This window comes from Callospermophilus lateralis, chromosome 13 (genome assembly GCF_048772815.1).
Source record: "Callospermophilus lateralis isolate mCalLat2 chromosome 13, mCalLat2.hap1, whole genome shotgun sequence".
Classification (NCBI taxonomy): domain Eukaryota; kingdom Metazoa; phylum Chordata; class Mammalia; order Rodentia; family Sciuridae; genus Callospermophilus; species Callospermophilus lateralis.
In genome coordinates this window covers 29,978,093-29,999,242 of record NC_135317.1, presented here as the reverse complement: position 1 = coordinate 29,999,242, position 21,150 = coordinate 29,978,093, and the positions used below count along the sequence as shown (strand labels likewise).

Here is a 21,150-nt window from a genome sequence, read left to right as displayed (position 1 = left end):
CACCACATTAAAAAAATAAAAATATTGTGTCCATCTATAACTAAAAAATATTCTTTTAAAAAAGTTACTTCAACCCTTAAACTAAATTATAATTCCTTTGTGAATTAAGTTTAAATGAAAATGAGTAGTTATGAAAGGATCACAAAGCTTCCCACTATATCCAGATATCAGAGATTAAGAGTTACTACTATCAATTTTCTGTTTCATTAAATGTATCTTCTAGAAAAATATTTGAAAATCATTCCAATGCACCATATCATAGCCCATTAGAATATCACAATAGACTGAAACTGTAATTTCCATGGGTGTGACAAGAAAGAATATTGAATTTTAGATACATTCATCTTAATATTCTTTCTCCTTGAAGTTGGCAATTATTTTGGCCCCATGCTGATTAATACTTTCTGCACCACTAGTGTAACAAGGTAGATGATTGTTTAGAGTCCTAGTAGTAATAAAGTCTTCACTCAGCTTGAGACTGATTAACACATAACCATAAGGCATATAATATGTTATCAATAAGAGTTAGAGTCTTAGTTTTTTTTTTTCAAAGCTATCTGCTGCCACCTGAATGATACCATGCTTTATAATAGCAATCTGACCAATATGTTGTGTTAAGATACCCACATCTATTCTGAAGTAACACTGTGAGGATCTGATGTGTCCAAACCCAATGTACACTGCTGGAATTGAAATTTGTGGGTGTTGATGTATTTCAAGCAACATAAATGAAGTCCTAGGCTTCTTCAGAAAGCTAAAGCTGAGTTTTCAAATGACCACTTTTTCACTTCTTACAGGTTTCTGATCAAAACTCACTCTTCATAGAGGTATTTCCAATCACCATATCTAAAAACATCTCTTGCCATCACTTTGTATCCTCTCACTTTGCTTTAGTTTTCTTCCTAGTACTCACCCATGCATCATGTTATGTTATGGCTGTTTGCCTACAACCTGTCTTTCTACTAGAATGTGAGTTCCATAAAGAAAGGGACTTCAGTCTAGTTCATCCTTAGTATAGCCCTGGGCTTGAAGTCATGAAGTCACTTGATAGGTTCAATTAAATCAATAAACAAACACACTCTTTTTTTTGTTTTGTTTTGTGTGTGTGTATTTTTTTTTTTTTCTCCTTCCCTAACACTAGGGACCAAACCCAGGGGTGTTCTACACTGAGCTATATCCTCAACCTTTCTTATTCTGAGACAGGGTCTTGCTAAGTTATCCAGGCTGTCATCAAACTGTGATCCTCCTGCCTCAGCCTCCAGAGTAGATGAAATTCACACTGTTGATCTTAAGAGAAGGGAACACTTAGAAGCTGATGCAAATGACATTATTTCTAAAGCCTGATTTCCTAAATATACCCAAATTCATATCAAAATGTATTTGGGACATAATATTTATATGTCTCTATATTACCATAAAGATATGGTAATACCTTATCACAAAGAGGACTTATTTTTAGGTACTTAGGTAGAACCTAGGGCTTTGTGCATGAGCTCTCCCATTCCCAGCCCTACAAAATTACTTTAAGGCTGCTGTTGATGAGATTTACTAGAATTTTAAAATTACTTAATATACTCCTGCAGTGAGAAAACCATCGAATGGTTCTTAATGTACTAAGTTTGTCTGGAATCTGATAAATTTGCTAATGAGAAATGTTATTAGAAGTTAAGCAGTTAAGAAATGATAAAACAGGAAGTTTTCATGAAACAAATTTCCTGTATTTGTTGATGGTTAACTTTTATCAGGGTGTGATACCAACATATAAGACTGCTTCAGGTACCTCTGTGGGAATAACAAAATTCAGTGTATGAATATTTTATCTTGACTGTACTTAATTTTAATGGAGTATGACAAATATATTAATGTATATACCTAGAAGAGAGAAATAAATGAAATCATCTTTTTACCATTTAGCAGTCAGATTATCTGTAGTATTGTACTAGAACTTAATATTGTCATTAATAATCACCAACGATAAGAGAGTTTATTAATATAAAACCTTACCTTTCATTCCAGCTCTCTTTGTATCATCAATAGTTAAAAGTATTTCTACTGCACTTTGAGCATTATTAGATAACTTTTCGTCACCTTCTGGCCAAGGGATATCTATAAATATAAATACACAAATAAACTTGTTAATTGCTGCTTAACAGATAAATGAATCTATCTTAAATGAATCTATCTTAATCTTTCAATGAGAAAAATAGGAGAAAATGAATCACCTCTTTTCAGAATATTCTGGAATACTTGTTGTGGTGTCTCATCATTAAAAGGGGGAATTCCAGTTAGAAATTCAAACAAGCAAACTCCAAGTGCCCACCAGTCTACTGCAGGACCTGGAATTTAGGAGGAAATAGCTGAATTTGCAAGCATTTTCCCACAAATACCTGATCAACTAAAATATCAGTGTAGAGATATTTGAGCGTAATCAAGGCTTTCATTGGCTAAGGCTTTCTACTGTCTTCATACAGTACAAAAATCCAAAAACATATTACTTTCCTCTTTATTTTCTAAGTAATTTAGACTGGTAACTAGCACAGCTATTTAAAGGAACAGTAAAGCCATTTATTTTCATTTATTAATAACTTCTGATATCCTGGGTACTTTATGCATTCTAATTCCTAAAGCACAACAAAAGGATGCATTTAATCTAAAGAATATTCTCTAAGACATGCTACTTCTTAATTTCGAGTCAGGAATAAGTACATTTAGATGATTATCTGTACTCCACTGTTTTCACAAAAGGAAGAGCTGAGACAGCAACATTTATACAACTTGGAAGATGGCTTGATAAGGAGGGAAGGCCCTAATTATAGAATGTTTTAATGTGGCTTTATTCTTTTTAAGAACCTAAGACAAATTAGTTTAACAAAATATTTAAATTCTGGCTTGAAGAAGAAATTAGGAGATAATAAATAGGTAAAACTAATATCTGAATAACATTGAAAACAATATTTGTATACAAAGTTGTTTTTTATTTTTCAGAAGGGTCTCACTATATTGCCCAGGCTGGCCTTGAACTCCTGGGCTTAAGTAATCCTGCTACTTCAGTCTCCCTAGTACCCAGGATTATAGGCATGTGCCATGCCCAGCTATACAAAGATTTTAATGATTATGTTAATCATGACCATATAAATTGGTTTACACTTTTATTTCTGTTCATGAATAAAGTATTTTCTACAGAAAGATTAATTTTTGATAAAAAATGGTTAATTTTAAAATTAAGAATTTGTAGTTAAGTTTGCTACAAATTATTCTTTTATACCTTTATTTTTTTCTTTAGTACTGGGGATTTAAAAGCACAGGGGCACTTTGCCACTAAGCTACATCTTAGCACCTTTTATTTTATTTCACTTTTTGAGACAAGGTCTCAATAAGTTGAGGCTGGTCTTGAACTTTTGACCCTCCTGCTTCAGAGTCCCAAGTAGCTGGTATTAGAGAGATATACCATTGCACCCAGCTTCTTTCTTTTCCCTTTTCTTTCCTTCCTTCCTTTCCTTTCTTTCTCTCTTGCCCTTCCCCTGAACCCAGGAGCTCTTAACCTCTGAGCCACATCCCAGCATTTTAAATTTTGAAACAGTTTCTTGCCGAGTTGCAGAATGCCTCACTAAGTTTTTGAGGCTAGCATTGAACTTGTGATCCTCCTACCTCAGCCTCTAGAGCCATGGGGATAATAGGCATGTGCCATTTACCTGGCTTGCACCCAACTTCTTTAAAGACAATTTCACAAACTTTATTATTGTAGTTAAGCAACGGCCACCATCCCATTTTAAAAGAAGTAAGAAAGCATTGTGGAAAAAACTGCATGCATTTAGAGTACCTTTTTACCTGCAAACTCCATAATCCCCTGTTCCCTTTGAGGATTATAAGATGCTAATGGTCTGTAGGTTTCTATTTCTATAGAAATCATTATAAAAACATACAGACCAACTCAGTTAGTACACCTTTTAAGCAGCCTGGAGAAAGAATTATTCTAATGGATTAGATAATTTAACCAAATAACAGGAAAGCTGGAAGAAATCAGGAAAAAATGTATTTTTATTTACCTCGAGTTAGACATTAGAACCCATACCCAGCTCAGCTGAAATTGTACTTGTGTTAAAAGCATTCATGATTTCTCCACAGATATGTCACAGATAACCATATACTTAAGTCAAAGTCTAATAAGACCACATATTACGATAAATCTTAGCAATTACAACACTTTATTAGCTGGAGAAAAAGAACAAGCTTGTTTTATACTAACTGGCTTTCTAATTCAAAACCCATTCATAATTTGTAAAGATATATTGATATTGTTATCTTTCTATTTTCTAATAGTAAAGAAATTTAAAAATGTAGAAAATTCGATTTTAATAACTTCATCAAAACTATTGCTTCTGTTGTCATAAAAAGCTTGTCTCTTTACTCTTTGATACCTTTAAGTTATAAAAAAAGTCATTACCTACATTTTTTTTCATAAACAATCATCTTTCTGGATGTCTTTCTGCTCAGAAAACAGAGACAGTTCAGTATTGTATTGAGCTTAAAGTAAACATTATTTTATTATGCAATGTGATCTAGTTACACTTTGACTATAGTTTAATGTGCTCTGCCACATTACTTTATAGAGAAGCTTACTTACCTGAAGTCAGAAACCCTGCATGTAAGAAAACAATAGTTAGGTACACTCTGTTAAAATTGTGAGTTAATTCCCTCACTATTTTTAGGTAGTGTACCAGATATAAGATGAAAACGGCCTTCTCAAGAAGAGATGATATAGATATTTTTAACACAATGTTAAAATAGCTGAAACACAAATGTACCCAAGAAGTTACAAGAAACTCAGCTTGTTTGAGGGACAAGATGATGGAAGTCATCTGGGAACCCTGCTTAGGGCCTTGCTAAGTTGAAGAGGCTGGGTTTGAACTCTAATACTTCCTGCCTCAGCATCCCAAGTTGCTAGGATTACAGGCATGTACCATGGTGCCTGGCTTGGTTTAGTTTTGTTTCCATGGTGTGAGGGATTGAATCCAGGCCTCACACATGTCAAGCAAGTACTCTACCACTGAACTGCATTCTCAGTCCCCAAGTTTCTAATAAGGTGATATAGAAATAAATAACTCTTAGTAGTTGGTCAAGGGATACTTTATAAAGATAAAACATTTGAACTGATGATGAGATGAGAAGAAATTTGATTGGATAATGACTGTCAACTAAAAATACATGTGCAAAATAAGGAAGAGTTGGACATTAAATGTATCTCATTAAGAAAAGGAATGAAAGCATAAAGCATATAAAGAGATTCTTTGAGATGAGCTTAGAGTCTTGAGCATCATGATCAGGAATTTGGATTTTGTTTAGCAGATCAGAGGGAACCATCATAGTTTTTCCCTCCCAAAAAAAAAAAAAAAAAAAAAACAACCAGAATGAACCATAGTTTAGGAAGAAAAATCTGGTTGCAATGATTACAGACAATAGAATGAAAATGAGAAGATCAGATAGATAGAAGACCATTAAAAATAATGAAAGACAAAGATGAGGTTCTTAGAATGGTAGCAGAGATGAAAAGCTCTGCAGAGATCTAATTAAATGGATTTAATGCCTGAATGTAGGAATGATTGTCTCCATGGAGATGGTGAAACAAATAGGGAACAGAGAGTGAGCTGGATAACAAGTCCTGTTTTTACATGCAACACTTGAAAGATCAGTAGAATGCTGACTAGGCAGGTTGGGCTGTGTGTCTGCTGCCTAGGGAAAGGATTAGAGATAGAGATTTGGGGATCATCAAAACAGAGGTAACAATTAAAGTCCTTTGGAGTGATGAGATTAAGGGCTATGGGAAGGGAACAGAAGCATGGGGCAATATCTTGAAGAACTACTCAGTCCTCTATCCAGTGCTGTTGGTAGAAAATACTTGAAAAAAACTGCATCTGTACTGAACTTGTACAGACTTCTTTTTTGTCTTATAATTATTCCATAAGTACAACTACTTAAATTAGATGTTATAAGTAATATAGAGGTGATTTAAAGTATACAGGAGGGTATACATAGTTTATATGCAAATACTGTGCCATTTCCCCACCACCACCACCTTTTTTTTTTAAACTGTGCCATTTAATACAAGGGACTTGAGCATTCACAAATTTTAGTAGTCCTTGGGGAAACATGAAACCAATCCCTCATGTATATTGAGGGAATTATACTTGACAGACATAAGGGAAAAAACCTGACAATTGTAATAGAGGTTAAGGGGAATGAGACTGAGAAGAAACTGTTGGGTTTGACAATAAGGACGGTGGTAATGGTTAAGAAAAGTTTCAGTTAAATAGCCAAGATAACAAGTACATTACCAGAACAAAAATAATCAGGCAAAGAAAAGAGGCAACCTTTGAGACATTTCACAGTGAGGTCAAGACAAAAGTAGAAATTTACTTTCAGGCTGGGGATAAAAACAAGCAAAGAAATAAAAACAGAAATGGTGTGAGAGGTCGAATGAGGAGGATGAAACAGGTAATAACCAAAGGAGCCCAAATAAAAGGGAAGTAATTAACATCAAGATGTTGAAGAAGAAATTCATCTTATGGACTGAACTGTCACTTCGGCAAAAAAAAAAAAAAAAAAAAAAAAAAAAGTATGTTAAAGTCCAAACTCCCAGGCTGGTGATGTAGCTTGGGGTTAGAGTACCTGACTGGCAAGCCTATGGCCCTGGGTTCAATACCCAGTATCACAAAAGAAAACAACACAAAAAACCCAGTCCTAACTCCTAGTAAGGATCTCAGAATATGACTTTATTAGGAAATAGAGGCACTGCAGTTGTAATTAATTAGGTTAAAAGGATAGACTGAAATAGGATGGGACCCTAATTTAATATGACTGCTGTCCTTCTAAGAAGTCAGCATATAATACAGACACAGGGAGAAAACAAACCACCTGCAGAGGTAGAATTGTAATGATGCAGCTACCACATCAGGAGGACCAGAGATTGCTAGGAAACCACCAGAAGCTTGTAAGAGGCAAGGAAGGATTCCCTAAGGTTTCAGCAGAAACATGGCCCTGTCATCACCTTGAATTTGGATTTCTAACTTCCAGAACTATCAGACAATAAATTTTTGTTGTTTTAAGCCATCAAATTTGTGGTACTTTATTACAGAAGTTTTAGTAAGTTTAGTAAATGAATATAGTTCATTTCAAAATGTAGGAAAGGAATATTCTTTAAAGAAAGAAAGGAAAGAAAATAAAGAAGACAGGTGAAAATATCTTCTCATTATTATGTACCATTTTGAAGGATGGTTCAGTTCTGGTTTGACTATTCTGGTGAAGTTGTAAGCGAGGATAAGTTCTAAAACAGGAAGAGGATTCTGGACACTGAATAGAAATTCAGGCCCAACATTATAGTCATAAGCATTGTAGACCAGATATGAAACATTTAGAGCAAACATAATGTAGGGGGTGGGAGGTGGGCTTCTCTATATTATGAGACTGAATCAAAGAAGGCAAAGGATAGCCAGGCACAATGGTATACACCTGTAATCCCAGTGGCTCAGGAGGCTGAGACAGGAGGATCATGAGTTCAAAGCCAGTCTCAGCAAAAGTGAGCTGCTAAGCAACTCTGTGAGACCCTGTCTCTAAATAAAATATAAAATAGGGCTGGGAATGTGGCTTAGTGGCCGAGTGCTTCTGAGTTTATTCCCTGGTACCTCCCCTCCCCCCAAACAAAAAGGGCAAAGGACAAATAGTTACATGTCCTTTAGTATTTGGTCTTCTACATTCAGAAAATAACAGCCATTTCTTTTTCTTTTCCTACAATAATATATGGGTGAAAAGAGTATTTCAAGCTGAGTGATGGCATACACCTGTAATTCTCACTACTTGGGATGCTAAGGCAGGAGGATCATAAGTTTGAGGCCAGTGTACGCAATTTATTGAGACCCTGTCTCAAAATAAAAAAGGTCTGGGGATGAAGCACTTGCACAGAATGCTCAAGTTCAATCCCCAGTACTGTAATTAAAAAAAAAAAAAAAGTATTACATGAGTATATTTTCTTTTACTTTAAGTTAGTAAGGTAAGTATCAAATTTAAAATAATTTTTACCTTAAAAGATAAATGTAGTGATAGATCACGATTCAAAACCCAAGACATACAAGTCTTACCATGGGCTGTGCTCAATAACAGCTCAGGTGCCAGGTAGTCTGGGGTTCCTAGAATTCGGCCATCATCCATTGGGGCTGCCCCTCTTCTCACACTTTTTGGAGTTCGGTATGAAGTTCCTGATTTGATCTGATTTGGGGTCTGCTAATTCAAAAGGATTTTAAGAGACAACAAATAAATCTTAATTCTTTTTACCAAAAGTAAAGTACTAAAATTAAAAAAAGCTAGATCATGGACTGGAGGTATATAAGATACACTCAATGGATTCACAACTAGTTGTAATTATGAAAAAGTCCTTACATGTAATGAAATTCAGTAGCTTAGATAACATCAATTATTTTGATAATATCTGGATACACAAGCAACAATGAAAACGTGCACAATTCTTTTTTTTTTTTTTGTACCAGGGTTTGAACTTAGGGGCGCTTAATCACTGAGCTATATTCCCAGCCCTTTTTAATTTTGAGATAGGGTCTTGCTAAATTGGTTAGGGCCTCGCTAAGTTGCTGAGGCTGATTTTGAACTCTTGATCCTCCTGCCTCAGTCTCCTGAGCTGCTAGGATTACAGGTTGCGCCATAGTGCCTGGCAAGAAAAAAATTTTGACAGCATGGATAAACACAAAGCTTAGGAAGATTTACTGAGAAAAGTTGTTGCTGACAAATGATTGAATTATTAGGACAATATGTGATAAACTAAATATAAACAACCTCCTGTACTCAATGGCATTTAAAAGGTTTTAAGAAAATTGTCTAACAATCTTTTGAGTCCAGGAGGACCAGTTCTGCAAACAATTGGAAAAATAGGCTCTGAGGTTGAGGCACTTCTAAGTCCTAAGTAAGTTCTAGTTTTATAACCTAAATTCAGAGTTCATGCTTTTTATATTATGATGTCCTTCCAAAGGAAGAAAAAATATAAAGCTTTTGGTTTAAAAGGTAAGGTTTAGAAAATAAGCACAATTTGTTGTTATTTTTATTTACTTATTTATTGTTACCAGGGATTGAACCCAGGGGCATTTAACCACTGAGCCACTTCCCCAGCCCTTTTTTATATTTCACTGAGAGAGAGAATCTCACTGAGTTGCTTAGGGCCTGGCTAAGTTGCTAAGGCTGGTCTTGAACTTGTGACTTCCTGCCTCACCCTCCTGAGCTGCTGGGATTACAAGCATTAGCCACAGCACCTGGATTGTTATTTTAATTATATACATTTTAACTTTTTTTCTATATTGAGATAATCTAAATGTGTCCTTGGAAGACACTAGGTTAACAGTAGATTTTAATTTGTCAGGATTAACCCAACTACTATATATAAAACCACAAAGCTCTATTAATAAAGGAAGAAAGAAGAAAGTAGACTTTAATTTTGTATTGTATAGTATTGCTGAGATCAAGTAAAAATGTGATTATATTTGCTTAGAAAAGTATATTGTGCTATACAAATGAAAGATACTATTGTTAGTAATAAACTGTTACTACAGTTTTACCATTCTGCAAGGAAACTTCTAACAATTCATAGATTCTCAATAAGGAGGATGAAACTATACAGTTAATTAATATCTTATAGTCTAGCTGAGAGGTGAATGTCTTTCTTAAAAATTTACTTTTCTAAAATTCAAAGAACAAATTATTAAAAACCTGTAATGTACCTGATATGACATATAGGGTGTTCCTTTTTGAGTAGGGGTGACAGTCATGGGATCTGAGCCAGTATAACCACATGAAATATCCATTGCATCTAAAGAAGTGATGCTCATCTTGGATGGTTCTGAATTATTGGATGCATTAATATGACTATTAAAACTTCGAAAAACTACGGCATTTCTTTTACAAAGAGTTAAGGTCTTCAACACATCTGAAGAAGGAGCTAATATTTTTTGGTTACTGTCTTGGATAACAGGGTTCTCATCTTCTTTTGGCAAGGTATTTTCTTGGCAGTTTGGTGATACAATAAGTAGATCTTCAATATTTGATTCTTCAAAAGAGGATTCCTTGATACTTTTATCTGGATCTAAGGATTGTCTTTCTAATGAACTTTCCATGATAGAACTTCCAGGAAAAGACAAATCTGAGTCCATATTAATACTTTTGGGAGCTCTATCATCATCAGAGCATAGAAAATTAGAATTTAAGTAGTCCTTATTAGTTTTTTCACAATCTTCCTCTAGTTCACACATAAGATTTTTTGCTATCGTTGGTATAGGTAATTTTTCTGGTGTTTGTTGTTTATCAGTAAAATAATCGACAATGTTTTCCTTATTAGCACAGTCATTTTGCTGACTTCTGTGCATTGATAACTTCAAATTCTGAACTTCAGCTGTTAAGCCTGAATTTTGATTTGTGTTACAATTTATCATTTCATTACTATGGTTATACTCCCCACAGTTTTTTTTATTTTGTATAATTTCCTGACAAGGACTAGAGTCAACCAACTCAATTTTTCTTTTTAAACTTCTTTTCCCAAGGTGCTCTTCAGATAAATCACTAGAATTTACAGTCCACTGCTTTGACTCATGGAAACTAGACTGTCTTGTGTCAGTGGCCATATTTACATTAATTACATCCACTTCTGTTGCTTCCCAAGAAACTTCCCCAGAGAAGCATTTCTTAGCAAGATTTACACAAGAGCTTCCAGTGGCAGGAATGGCACTGGGGTTGTGAATGGGAGAAAGGGCTAACTCAAGATCCTTTTTATGGAAACTTTTGGTCTCAACAGCATTTGAAGATTTTGCACATAACTTGTCAACTGTACTCCAACTCATCATTGTAGAGCCCGATGCTTCATCACTTTCCTGAGAGGAAGAGAAATACTTTTTTTAGTTATATAAAGCTGAGATTCTTTTTTTGGGGGGATGGGAGGCTATCAGGGATTGAACTCAGGGGCACTCGACCATTGAGCCACACCCCCAGCCCTATTTTATATTTTATTTAGAGATGGGGTCTCACTGCTTTGCTTAGCACCTCGCTTTTGCTGAGGGTGGCTTTGAACTCCTCTCTACCTTCTGGCCATCTAGGTGTGATAGATAACCCCATAAAATATAATGCTACCTATTCTCACTAAAACAAAAGAACAATAATCACAGAGAATTAAAAAGAAATATAAGCACATAGAGTATAAGTTTATGCACATTATTTTGAATGAAACATAATCTGAAATCTAAGTCAATTATCCTTTATTTTATAGGTTGATAGTATACTACATATTATTATGGGTAACATACTTAGGCAAATTTGGACATTATGTATATATGTTTTGTAGTAGGGGTATATGAATGATTCTATTCCAAAGTACAAAATGCCTAGGGATTGAAAATTAAACAATAAAAACTTAAATAGCAAAAACATTGTTACTATAAACATGTACCACTTCACAGGAGTAATAATTCCAAAAACAGCAGGAATTAAAATCTATTGTCAATATGAGGAATTGATGATAATTGATAACAAAATGCTTTTCTCAAAACTGAATTCCAACTATCTGCAAGTGCTCATGTATACTCAAGAGCTTTGTATGCAATATTGCAAAATAATTCATGGTGACGAGGATTTTTATAAGATTACTCCATTAGAGTGATGCTTTTTATTTATTATTATTTATTTATTTAAGTTGTAGATGGACACAATACCTTTATTTAATTTATTTATTTATATGTGGTGCTGAGGATTGAACCCAGTGCCTCACATGTGCTAGTCAAGTGCTCTACTAGTGAGCCACAATCCCAACCCACCATTAGAATGATTTTTCAGTAAACTCTTATATTGCCTATTTTTGAAGTACAAATATCAAACTTTAGTAACTATTATTATCTTACTTAATAAGGAGGATCATTTAGTTCCAACCAAAAAGGAAATTCCTGAGTTACAATTTACTGATCTCACAGCACAGAAAAAGATGTATTTAGGGATCAGTACAAGGTTATCAGAGTTCCTTACAGTCCATTATCACTCCTCTGATCACAACTTGAGAAGCACTACTATAATCTAATCTTTGTGTTCCTCAGGAATGCACAAGTGGGAGGAAAGAAAGGAAAGCTGTGGGACTGGGGTGGTGGCTCAGCGGTAGAGTGCTCACCTAGCATGTGCAAGGCCCTGAGTTCCATCCTCAGCACCACATAAATAAAGTAAAAGTTAAAAAAAAAAAAAAAAAAAAGGAAAGCTGTATATGTGTATCCTATAGCACATATTATTTATAGCACAGCCTATAAAGAGAGGAGAAAAAATTTACTGAGAATAAAAAGCAAATAAATATAAATCCAAATTATTTATTTTATTAAATGGAAGATTTATTCTAATCTAACATTATTTTATCAGCATTCTATGAAGATATTATTATACTTTTACATTTTAGTTCCTATCTCTTTTAGTACCTATAGCTTTAAAAACTTAATAAAGTAAAAGCAAAGTGAGGCTCAAGCAGAGAGTACTCTCTAGAGAGAGACGGGGACATCTCCAATCAGAGAATGACAAGGAGACAATGCTGTTTCCATATTTATTACTGTTTCTAGCTTTAATAACCTTCTTTTGGTGGGAGGGGTACTGGGGATTGAACTCAGGGACACTTGACCACAGAGCCACATCCCCAGCCCTATTTTGTATTTTATTTAGAGACAGGGTCTCACTGAGTTGCTTAGGGCCTTGCTAAATTGCTGAACTTTGAACTCAAAATCCTCCTGTCTCAGCCTCCAGAGCCACTGGGGTTATAGTTGTATGCCACCATGCCTGGCTTAATAACTTTTTTAAAAGGCAAAAACAATACATAGATTAAGTAAATTAATTTTAACAAAATCCACTCATTTGGCGAGCAGTCTCCTCAGAATAGATGCTTTTAAGGGCATACCCATATTACCTTTGTGGTATAAAAGCTATTTCTAAAGAGTTACCATTCCTTTAAGTGAGAAATTGGTGGGAAAAAGTATAGAAGGAGTATATGGAGTTCTAAAGATTAGAAGAAAATACACACAACAAAAAACTCAATATGCTGGTATGTGTATCATGGTTGGGAATTAAAAAGAAAAGTCCATCTAGATTCCTAGAAGCATTTACTATCAGTCTACTATAATTATTTAATTACTATATTTTAAGCAAGAGCAGTTTCCCAACAGAATGAGAAATGAAATATTTCAAAAGAATTGGTAACAAATGAAGAATTTTTGATAATACCTTGAGTGCCATTCATGAAACAATTTCATTTCCTTATAGGGTTTATATGAAAAGCTACGGTGTCTTTCTCATTCATTTGATATACATATTTGGTTTTGAGTAAAATAAATGTTTTCCTAACCTGGGAATCCTTTTCCCATTTGGGACTGCTGTGACACTCTGATTCCACACTGGATACAAAGGTGTGGGATTGACTACTGGCACTAGATGTAGCCAGTCTTTTCCTAGACTGGAGCAAATTTGAAGTTAGACATTTCACAGGAACTCCTGGGTTGGAGGCAAATGTTTCAAGACCTGTAGGAAAAAGTAAATATTGAAACTTATGTCAAAGCTTTCTTAATTCCTCACCGAACCTGAATCTTTACAGATAACTGTATTAGGCACTGTATATCAGGACTGTTTCTTTGTAAATACTATCAAGTCTACAAGGATGCCTATAGGTGGTTGGGGCATGATTCTCATTATAGATTCATAAATTGTTACAAGGTACTGCTCACAAAGAGAATACAAAACAAAATCCCCTTAACATTTGTAAAGTTAGAATCAAGATAAGGGATTCTTACAATTAGAAAGGGAATCCATTTTGAGTTACTAATAATTCTGGATAAAGGAGCATATATTTTTTTTTAGTATTTTTTCAGTTGTAGATGGACACAATATCTTTATTATTTATTTGTTTGTTTGTTTATTTATTTATTTAATGTGGTGCTGAGGAATAAACCCAGGGCTTCACGTGTGGGAGGCAAGCACTTTACCATTAAGCCACAATTCCAGCCCCAAGGAGCATTATTGATATACTATATCAGTTGTGCTATGATAAGGTTAGAATGTGACTCAGTTTAATGTGTACTTAATTAAAACTATAGCTTTATTGTAATGTTAAGATTTATGTGCTTATGAGTATGAATTATAGGCATCCTAAGGGATTTTTTTTTCTTTTTCTTTGCAGTATTGGAGATCAAACACAGGACCTTAAGCGTGCTTTAAAAATACTTTATCATTGAGCTACATCCCCACCCCCATATAAGGGGTTTTCTTAATATGACTTGGTAAAGTGGGCTGGGATATAGCTCAGTTGGTAGAATGCTTGCCTTACATGCACAAGGCCCTGGGTTCAATTCCCAGCACCACAAGAAAAAGAGAAGAAAAAAAAAAAAAAAAAAAAAGACTTGGTAAAGCAAATAAGTAATGGTAAAGCAGCTAACAGTGAGCTAACACAGTAAAGTAGCATCATCTATATAGCACCTATTCCTTTAATATATTTAAATAATTCTATAAAATGCTTGTTCCTCAACTAATAGATGTAAGACAATCATGCTTTAACTGAAGATTAGAATATACGGATGAAAGGATTTCATACATATATAAAAAGATGGATATGTCTTGTTTTCTTTCCCTAAAAAAAGGTGAATGTTACTTTAATCTCAAGGAAATTCTTAGGTTTATAGCTTTTTGATCTAATAAGCCTTAGAACTTTAAAACTGGAAGAAGAATTTCAAAGTCTATTTAATCCAAATTTTTTAAAAATATTTTTTTAGATGTTGATGAATCTTTATTTCATTCATTTATTTATATGTGGTGCTGAGAATTGAACCCAGTGCCTCACACATACTAGCCAAGTGCTCTACCACTGAGCCACAACCCCAGCCCCCAACTTTGTTTTCCAATACATAAATCCTCTCAATGGAATTCCTGAAATTCACTGAACACTGAACCTGATATATGACTGAAGTGCTCAACACCCTTCCCCCAATAATATAAAAAATTATATTTAATTAATGCCATGTGCATACTGTATATTGCTACTGCATTATTTCTCCATCAATGTTATGATGAGAACATTGCCTACTTTGGAACTTGTGATAGCTCCCAGTTTTTTACAGGTAAAATCCTAGTATTCCTGTAATGACACTTGATCCTTTCCCATCTACCTGCCAAGCTTCTTTTCCCACTGTACATAGTTCTCTTTGTCACATATTAAATTTAATCCCTATTGTCTGAAGATGAATATACTTCCACATGCATATGCCTTTTGCATATGTACCGTCTATCTGAAATGCCCCCTTTCACCAAACTTGTAGCGAGTGAAGTTCTTGCTTCTCTTTCTGGATCCAAGTTGGCCATTACTATGTCTTTACTTAGAACCATTCCAGATTCATTCTACTTAGCACTTGTTACTTCCCCTTCTTGTCCGATTTATTTTATAGGATTGTTCATGTTATTCCTTTATACCTGTCCTCACCACAAAACTACAAATTATCTGAGGCCAGGACCTCTTTTACTCATTGTTATACCCACTCAAATGACCAGCACAGTGCCTACCTAGTTTTGACAGATTAAAGAATGACTAAGAGAAATGCAGAATAAGGATATTACATCTGTATATTTCATATTTTAACAGTCTTCTGTTTGTCAAGGTATACATTTTTTTTAAAATTTAGCCTTGTAATTTTGGCAGAAGAAATAAGACTCATTACATTTGGAGGACAAATTTAGTGGACAGAAATGTATTTGTAATCAGATTTAGTTTCCACTTACTACTACTGTGTAACTAAATCTTTTTCTTTCTTTCTTTCTTTGGTACTGGAGATTGAACCCAGGGGTTTTCTACCACTGAGTCCTTTTTATTTTGAGAGAAGATCTTATTAAATTGCTGTGGATGGTCTCAAATTTGCAATTCTCCTGCCTTAGCTTCCCAAGTTGCTGGGATTACTGTGTGTGCCATCATGCCCAGCTTAAATATTTTCAAATATTAGTTTTCTCATTTGAAAAAAAGGAGACATTACTATACATATACTAAATATGTACAGTTTAGTCAAAGGGCAAAATAAAAATGAGCTAAAACCTATGAAAATAACTTCAACAAATTTATAACCTAAATAACATGAGTTCAGAGAAGTAAATTATCCACTATCAATAAGTAATAAGGGATGAAGTCAAGTGCTATACAAACATCTATCCCATTCTCCTCTACTATTTGACATTTGTCTTTTATGTCATGCAAAAAAAATCCTCAAAATTTTAAATTTAAGCTACTTCAAAATCTTTTGGAATTAGCTTATAGAGATAATCAACATGGCAGGTACTATATCTTCGTTTTTTTAAAAATTTTTTTGGTAGTTGTAGATGGAAAGAATGCCCTTATTTTGTTTATTTTTATGTGGTGCTGAGGATCGAACCCAGTGCCTCATGCATGCTAGGTAAGCGCTCTGCCACTGAGCTACAGCCCCAGCCCTCTATATCTTCTTTATAAAAGATTTCCACAGACCCAGTTTAGTGAAATTGACGACTACCATAGGTCATTGAAGGATATCTCATTAGCTAGATATTTTATTGTCAACTTAAAAATCACTGCAATCCCTATCTGAAAAGACATTTATGAAATACAGGACAATTCAAATATTTACATTTTAAATTATTAAATTGATATTAGAAATTGAAACATTGGAAAATATTTTTGTGTTTTAAGAGACACTGAATGGGGTAAAGTATCTTTTCTTTTATACTCACATGATTTTAGTAGTTTGCTAGAATAAGGATTAGCCTCCTTTTGATCTATAGACATAGGACAAATTAATCCTTGAGAAAACTGTGATGTTTCAGATAGATGAGTTGAAATGGTATCTATAGAGTCTTGATTTTTTTCTGCAACTGGTGTGAACTATTAAAAAGAGAAAATTAAAGAAACACTAAAAGAGTCATCTTCACAGAAGTGTATATATTATGTTGAGTTTTTTCTTATCAAGTACTTACAAATCTCAAAGAACTGATGAGAGATAATACTTGTCCTGGGGTTCTTGAATAATCTTCTTTAGGTTTAGCCATTGAAGGTGTTGTAAGGATATCCATCATATTGATATCTATGTATGCAAAAGAAAGTATATGAAATTTCTTTAAAATCTTCATTGTCATCGACTAAGTTGATAATAAGAAATACTAGTTAATTAACTGAAATCATTAAAAAGTTGATAGAATACTGTCTTACTCAGGAATGAATATAACATAGAGAAATGACTCAGAATCCTATTAATTTTTTAGGGAATACTCAGTTACTGAAAATGAGTGCTACCTAACTAGCAAGAAAATGATCTTTTGGTAAATCAAATATTGGAAAAAGAGGTAGTAAGGAATTAATACAAATATGGGCCTTTCATGTTAACAAATATGTCTTAAGCTTAGGTCAAGATAGAAATTCATCTCTATTATTAACGTGTTTCAATACATACTATTTTAAAATAATTAAACATTGACACATAACACCATATTATTTTCTTAGATATCAAAAATGGTATGAGAAGTCTAACATTCTATATATGGCATAGGACTTAAAAAAAGTAGACTTAAATTTTGAACTTAAAATTTAATTTACACCTCACACTGATGAAGTAATAAAAGCCAATAGGTGTCAGGCATGGTGGCATATGTCTATAATCCCAGCAGCTCAGAAGGCTGAGACAGGATGATCTTGAGTTCAAACCCAGCCTCAGCAAGGTGAGGTGCTAAGCAACTCAGTGAGTCCCTGTCTCTAAATAAAATACAAAATAGGGCTGGGGATGTGGGATGTGGCTCAGTGGTCAAGTGACCCTGAGTTTAATCCCAGAACCAAAAAGGGGAAAAAAAAAAATCCAATAGGTAATAGTAATTAATCTTAAAGGATATTTTATTTAAAAAAATCAGAGTCATATGATATAAAAATAATTTAAATTTCTGATAATATCATCCTACTACAAATTTTTCCTCATTCATATTTTCCAATGATTATCTGAATTCCTTGGAGTTAGATTTGTTTCACAATTCAAAATGTTTAGATTTAAGAAAACTAATGAGATGAATGTACTTTATAGTAGGGAATATCCTTATTGACATCTCATATAAGCAACTGTAATGAAATATAATTTCTGCAGCAAAATGTATGAATAATCACATGAAGCAGAATTAAGAAAGAATACAAATAGCCTCATATAAGCTGAAGTCAGTTTTTACCAAACTTAGGAAAAACTGAAAAGTATTCACAACTGTTTGAAAATTATAAAAAGAATTGTAGCACTACATATATTCTCAAGTAGTTATAATTCCAGGGTTTATAATTCATAAGCTCAATTTTAGGTTACTGTTAATTTATTAAAAAAATGCCTTTCCATCTTTCTAACCTTCTGCAGTGCATGTGTGTTGTTGGGGACTGAACCCAGAGCCTCATACATGATAGGAAAATGCTCTACTACTGAGCTATATACCCTCAGCCCACTTTATGCTTCTTAATAGTGAATACAATGTTTCCAAGATGACAATCTATCATCTATCCATGTTTCTGTGATGAAATTAAGTGACTTCTTATTTCTATCCATTGGAAATAATGCTGCTACAAATAATTTTATTTGCATATATTTTGTTCTCTTGAATAATTTCCTTATAAATTCTAAAACATAAGATCAAAAAGATTTAAAACCATTTTTAAAAAAATATTTACAGCATTTCTTTAGAAAGCACTATGCTAATTTATAATGCCCATCAAAAAACTGTTTTTGTAGTCTCATTAACTATATTATCAGTATTCCTTTTCAATATATACTTATTAGTGTAAGATGGTTCATTTTTTAAAAACATTTTTAGTTGTAGATGACACAACACCTTTATTTTTATTTATTTTATTTTTATGTGGTGCTGAGGATCGAACCCAGTGCCTCACTCTAGGCAAGAGCTCTACCAATGAGGTACAACCCCAAAGCAGATGGTTAAACCCTTTTTTTTTTTTTTTTAATATTCATTTTTTTTAGATGTAGTTGGACACAATACCTTTATTTTATTTATTTATTTTTATGTGGTGCCACGGATAGAACGCAGGGCCTTGCACGTGCTCATGTTAACAAATATGCTAGGCAAGTACTCTACTGCTGAGCCACAACTCCATCCCTGATGGTTAATTTTATACATTAACATTTATTAAATCACTACTTGAAATGAACATATTTTCATATATGTACATATGTGTGAATTATGTGTTTATTTTCTTTGCTCCTGTGTTTATCACTTAGTGATGGCCATAAATATTTGAATTAGTTTTCAGCTATTATTAATACTTCAATATATTTTAATAGTTTAGTCATTTTATTGATGCTTAAGTGTAAGGACCAGTTTCAGCAGGGAGAAAATTCAGAAGAACAGAAATTCTGAGTTCCTTTTGAACATCAAAGGCTTTTCAAGGACCTAATAATCACATGGGCTGGGGTTGTAGTTCAGTGGTAGAGCACTTGCCTAGGATGTGTGAGACCCTGGGTTTGACCCTCAACACCACATAAAAATCAAAAAATAAACTAAAGGTATTGTGTTCATCTATAACTAAAAAAAAAAAAAAAAAAAAAGAAGAAGAAGAAGAAGAAGAATCATGCCCATTTTTCATCTTTTTTTTTTCTTTGGTGTTTGGAATTGAATCCAGGGTTTCACACATGTTAGCATGTACTCTACCACTGAGCTGCCCACCAAGGTTTTCATTTGCTATGGGAACAAAAAGACACTATTACATTTTTCTAGCCTATTTTAGAATAAATAACCATCAATTTTATTTGATGTAAATGAACAAAGAAAACAGTGTAAGTTAATGTCTCTAAATTTTATTGGACTTTTAAAAAGACACATTTACCTGTTATTTTTCTTACCTCTATTCAGAGTCACTTTGGAGAGGCCAAAATCTGTCAGTTTAATATGACCCTCATTAGAAATAAGCATATTATCTGGTTTCAAATCCCTGCACATACAAAAGGCACAGTGGATAACTTTTAAAAAAATGGAGTTTTGATGTTAGAATGTCCAGGGTAAAAAGAGAGAGAGAGAGAGAAAGAGAGAGTGTTTGTTAAGAAGAGGCAAGTGTTATTTATTTCCTTTACAATAAAGGCACTCATTGGTAGTTTTGAAAAGTACAGAAAACAACTCTGAAAAGCAAAAACACCTTTTTTGTATATTTGAATCTACAAAAAATGTTAAGTGATTGTAACTAGATTATCTTTGTCATTATCCATTAATACAAATAATCTCATTAAATAAAATCAACCTCAAGTCATTCAAAATACATCTCTATCTTTAAATGAGGTAAAATTATGCTTTAACAGAGCAGAGTCACATAATCATTCTTTGTACAGAGGAAAACAGTGTAAAACAGCAAGGATCACAATATAGCATCTTATGGTAGGAACAGAAAAGGATTCAATATTCCTCATATTAAAATGCTATCTATGTTCATGTTGAAAACTATAAAAACATAGGAAGGTAAAACAAGAGTTAATGGAATTTGTAAACTCGTATGAGTTGCTACTAAACTTTATATAACCTGGAAATATGGGCAGGTGGTTACTACAAACATTTGAGAGTCAAACTTTTTTTTTTTCTTTTGAAATATAGATTTCATTATGTTGCCCAGGCAAGCCTCAAACTTGTAATCCTTCTGCCTCAGTCTAGAGATTGTAACCTCTGGTACATAATTTGATTACCTGTATTTTTAATAATAGTTTAGAGAAAAGGTGATCTTTACCTGTGGATGATTCCATGTCTATGAAGGTAGTCTAGTGCCAATGCTACTTCAGAAATATATTTCACAGCCATCTCTTCATCAAAATAACCATATATATGTAGGAGAGACTTTACATCTCCACCAATAAGATACTCCATTATCTATCAAAAGGAATTTAATGTTGTGGAATAAAAATAATATAATTTAAAAATAAAGTATTTGGGCATTACAGTCATATATTTTAAGCACGATTCTATTAACAAAACATTTTCTTTTTTTGTTTTCCTTTTAAATTTTTTGCAGTGCTGGGGATTGAAGTCAGGGCATTCCACAAAAAGGCAAATGCTCTACTATTAAGCTACATC

General features: G+C 33.6%; 1 protein-coding gene across 3 annotated transcripts in view; it reads right to left on the bottom strand.

The window, feature by feature from the left end:
• Positions 1-21,150, bottom strand: part of Mastl (microtubule associated serine/threonine kinase like) — a 31,136-nt gene that overhangs the window by 2,795 nt on the left and 7,191 nt on the right. Inside the window, exons 3-11 of one of the 3 annotated variants that reach the window (XM_076831440.1) lie at positions 20,807-20,946; positions 19,938-20,026; positions 17,038-17,144; positions 16,795-16,945; positions 13,406-13,578; positions 9,774-10,916; positions 8,133-8,274; positions 2,223-2,336; positions 2,005-2,106 (exon numbers count right to left, since the gene is read on the bottom strand). In XM_076831440.1, the coding sequence (XP_076687555.1) occupies positions 2,005-2,106; positions 2,223-2,336; positions 8,133-8,274; positions 9,774-10,916; positions 13,406-13,578; positions 16,795-16,945; positions 17,038-17,144; positions 19,938-20,026; positions 20,807-20,946 (2,161 nt within the window). Of the gene's footprint in view, positions 1-2,004; positions 2,107-2,222; positions 2,337-8,132; positions 8,275-9,773; positions 10,917-13,405; positions 13,579-16,794; positions 16,946-17,037; positions 17,145-19,937; positions 20,099-20,806; positions 20,947-21,150 lie in introns of those variants that run through there. The other 2 variants (XM_076831441.1, XM_076831442.1) reach the window with 2 other exon arrangements.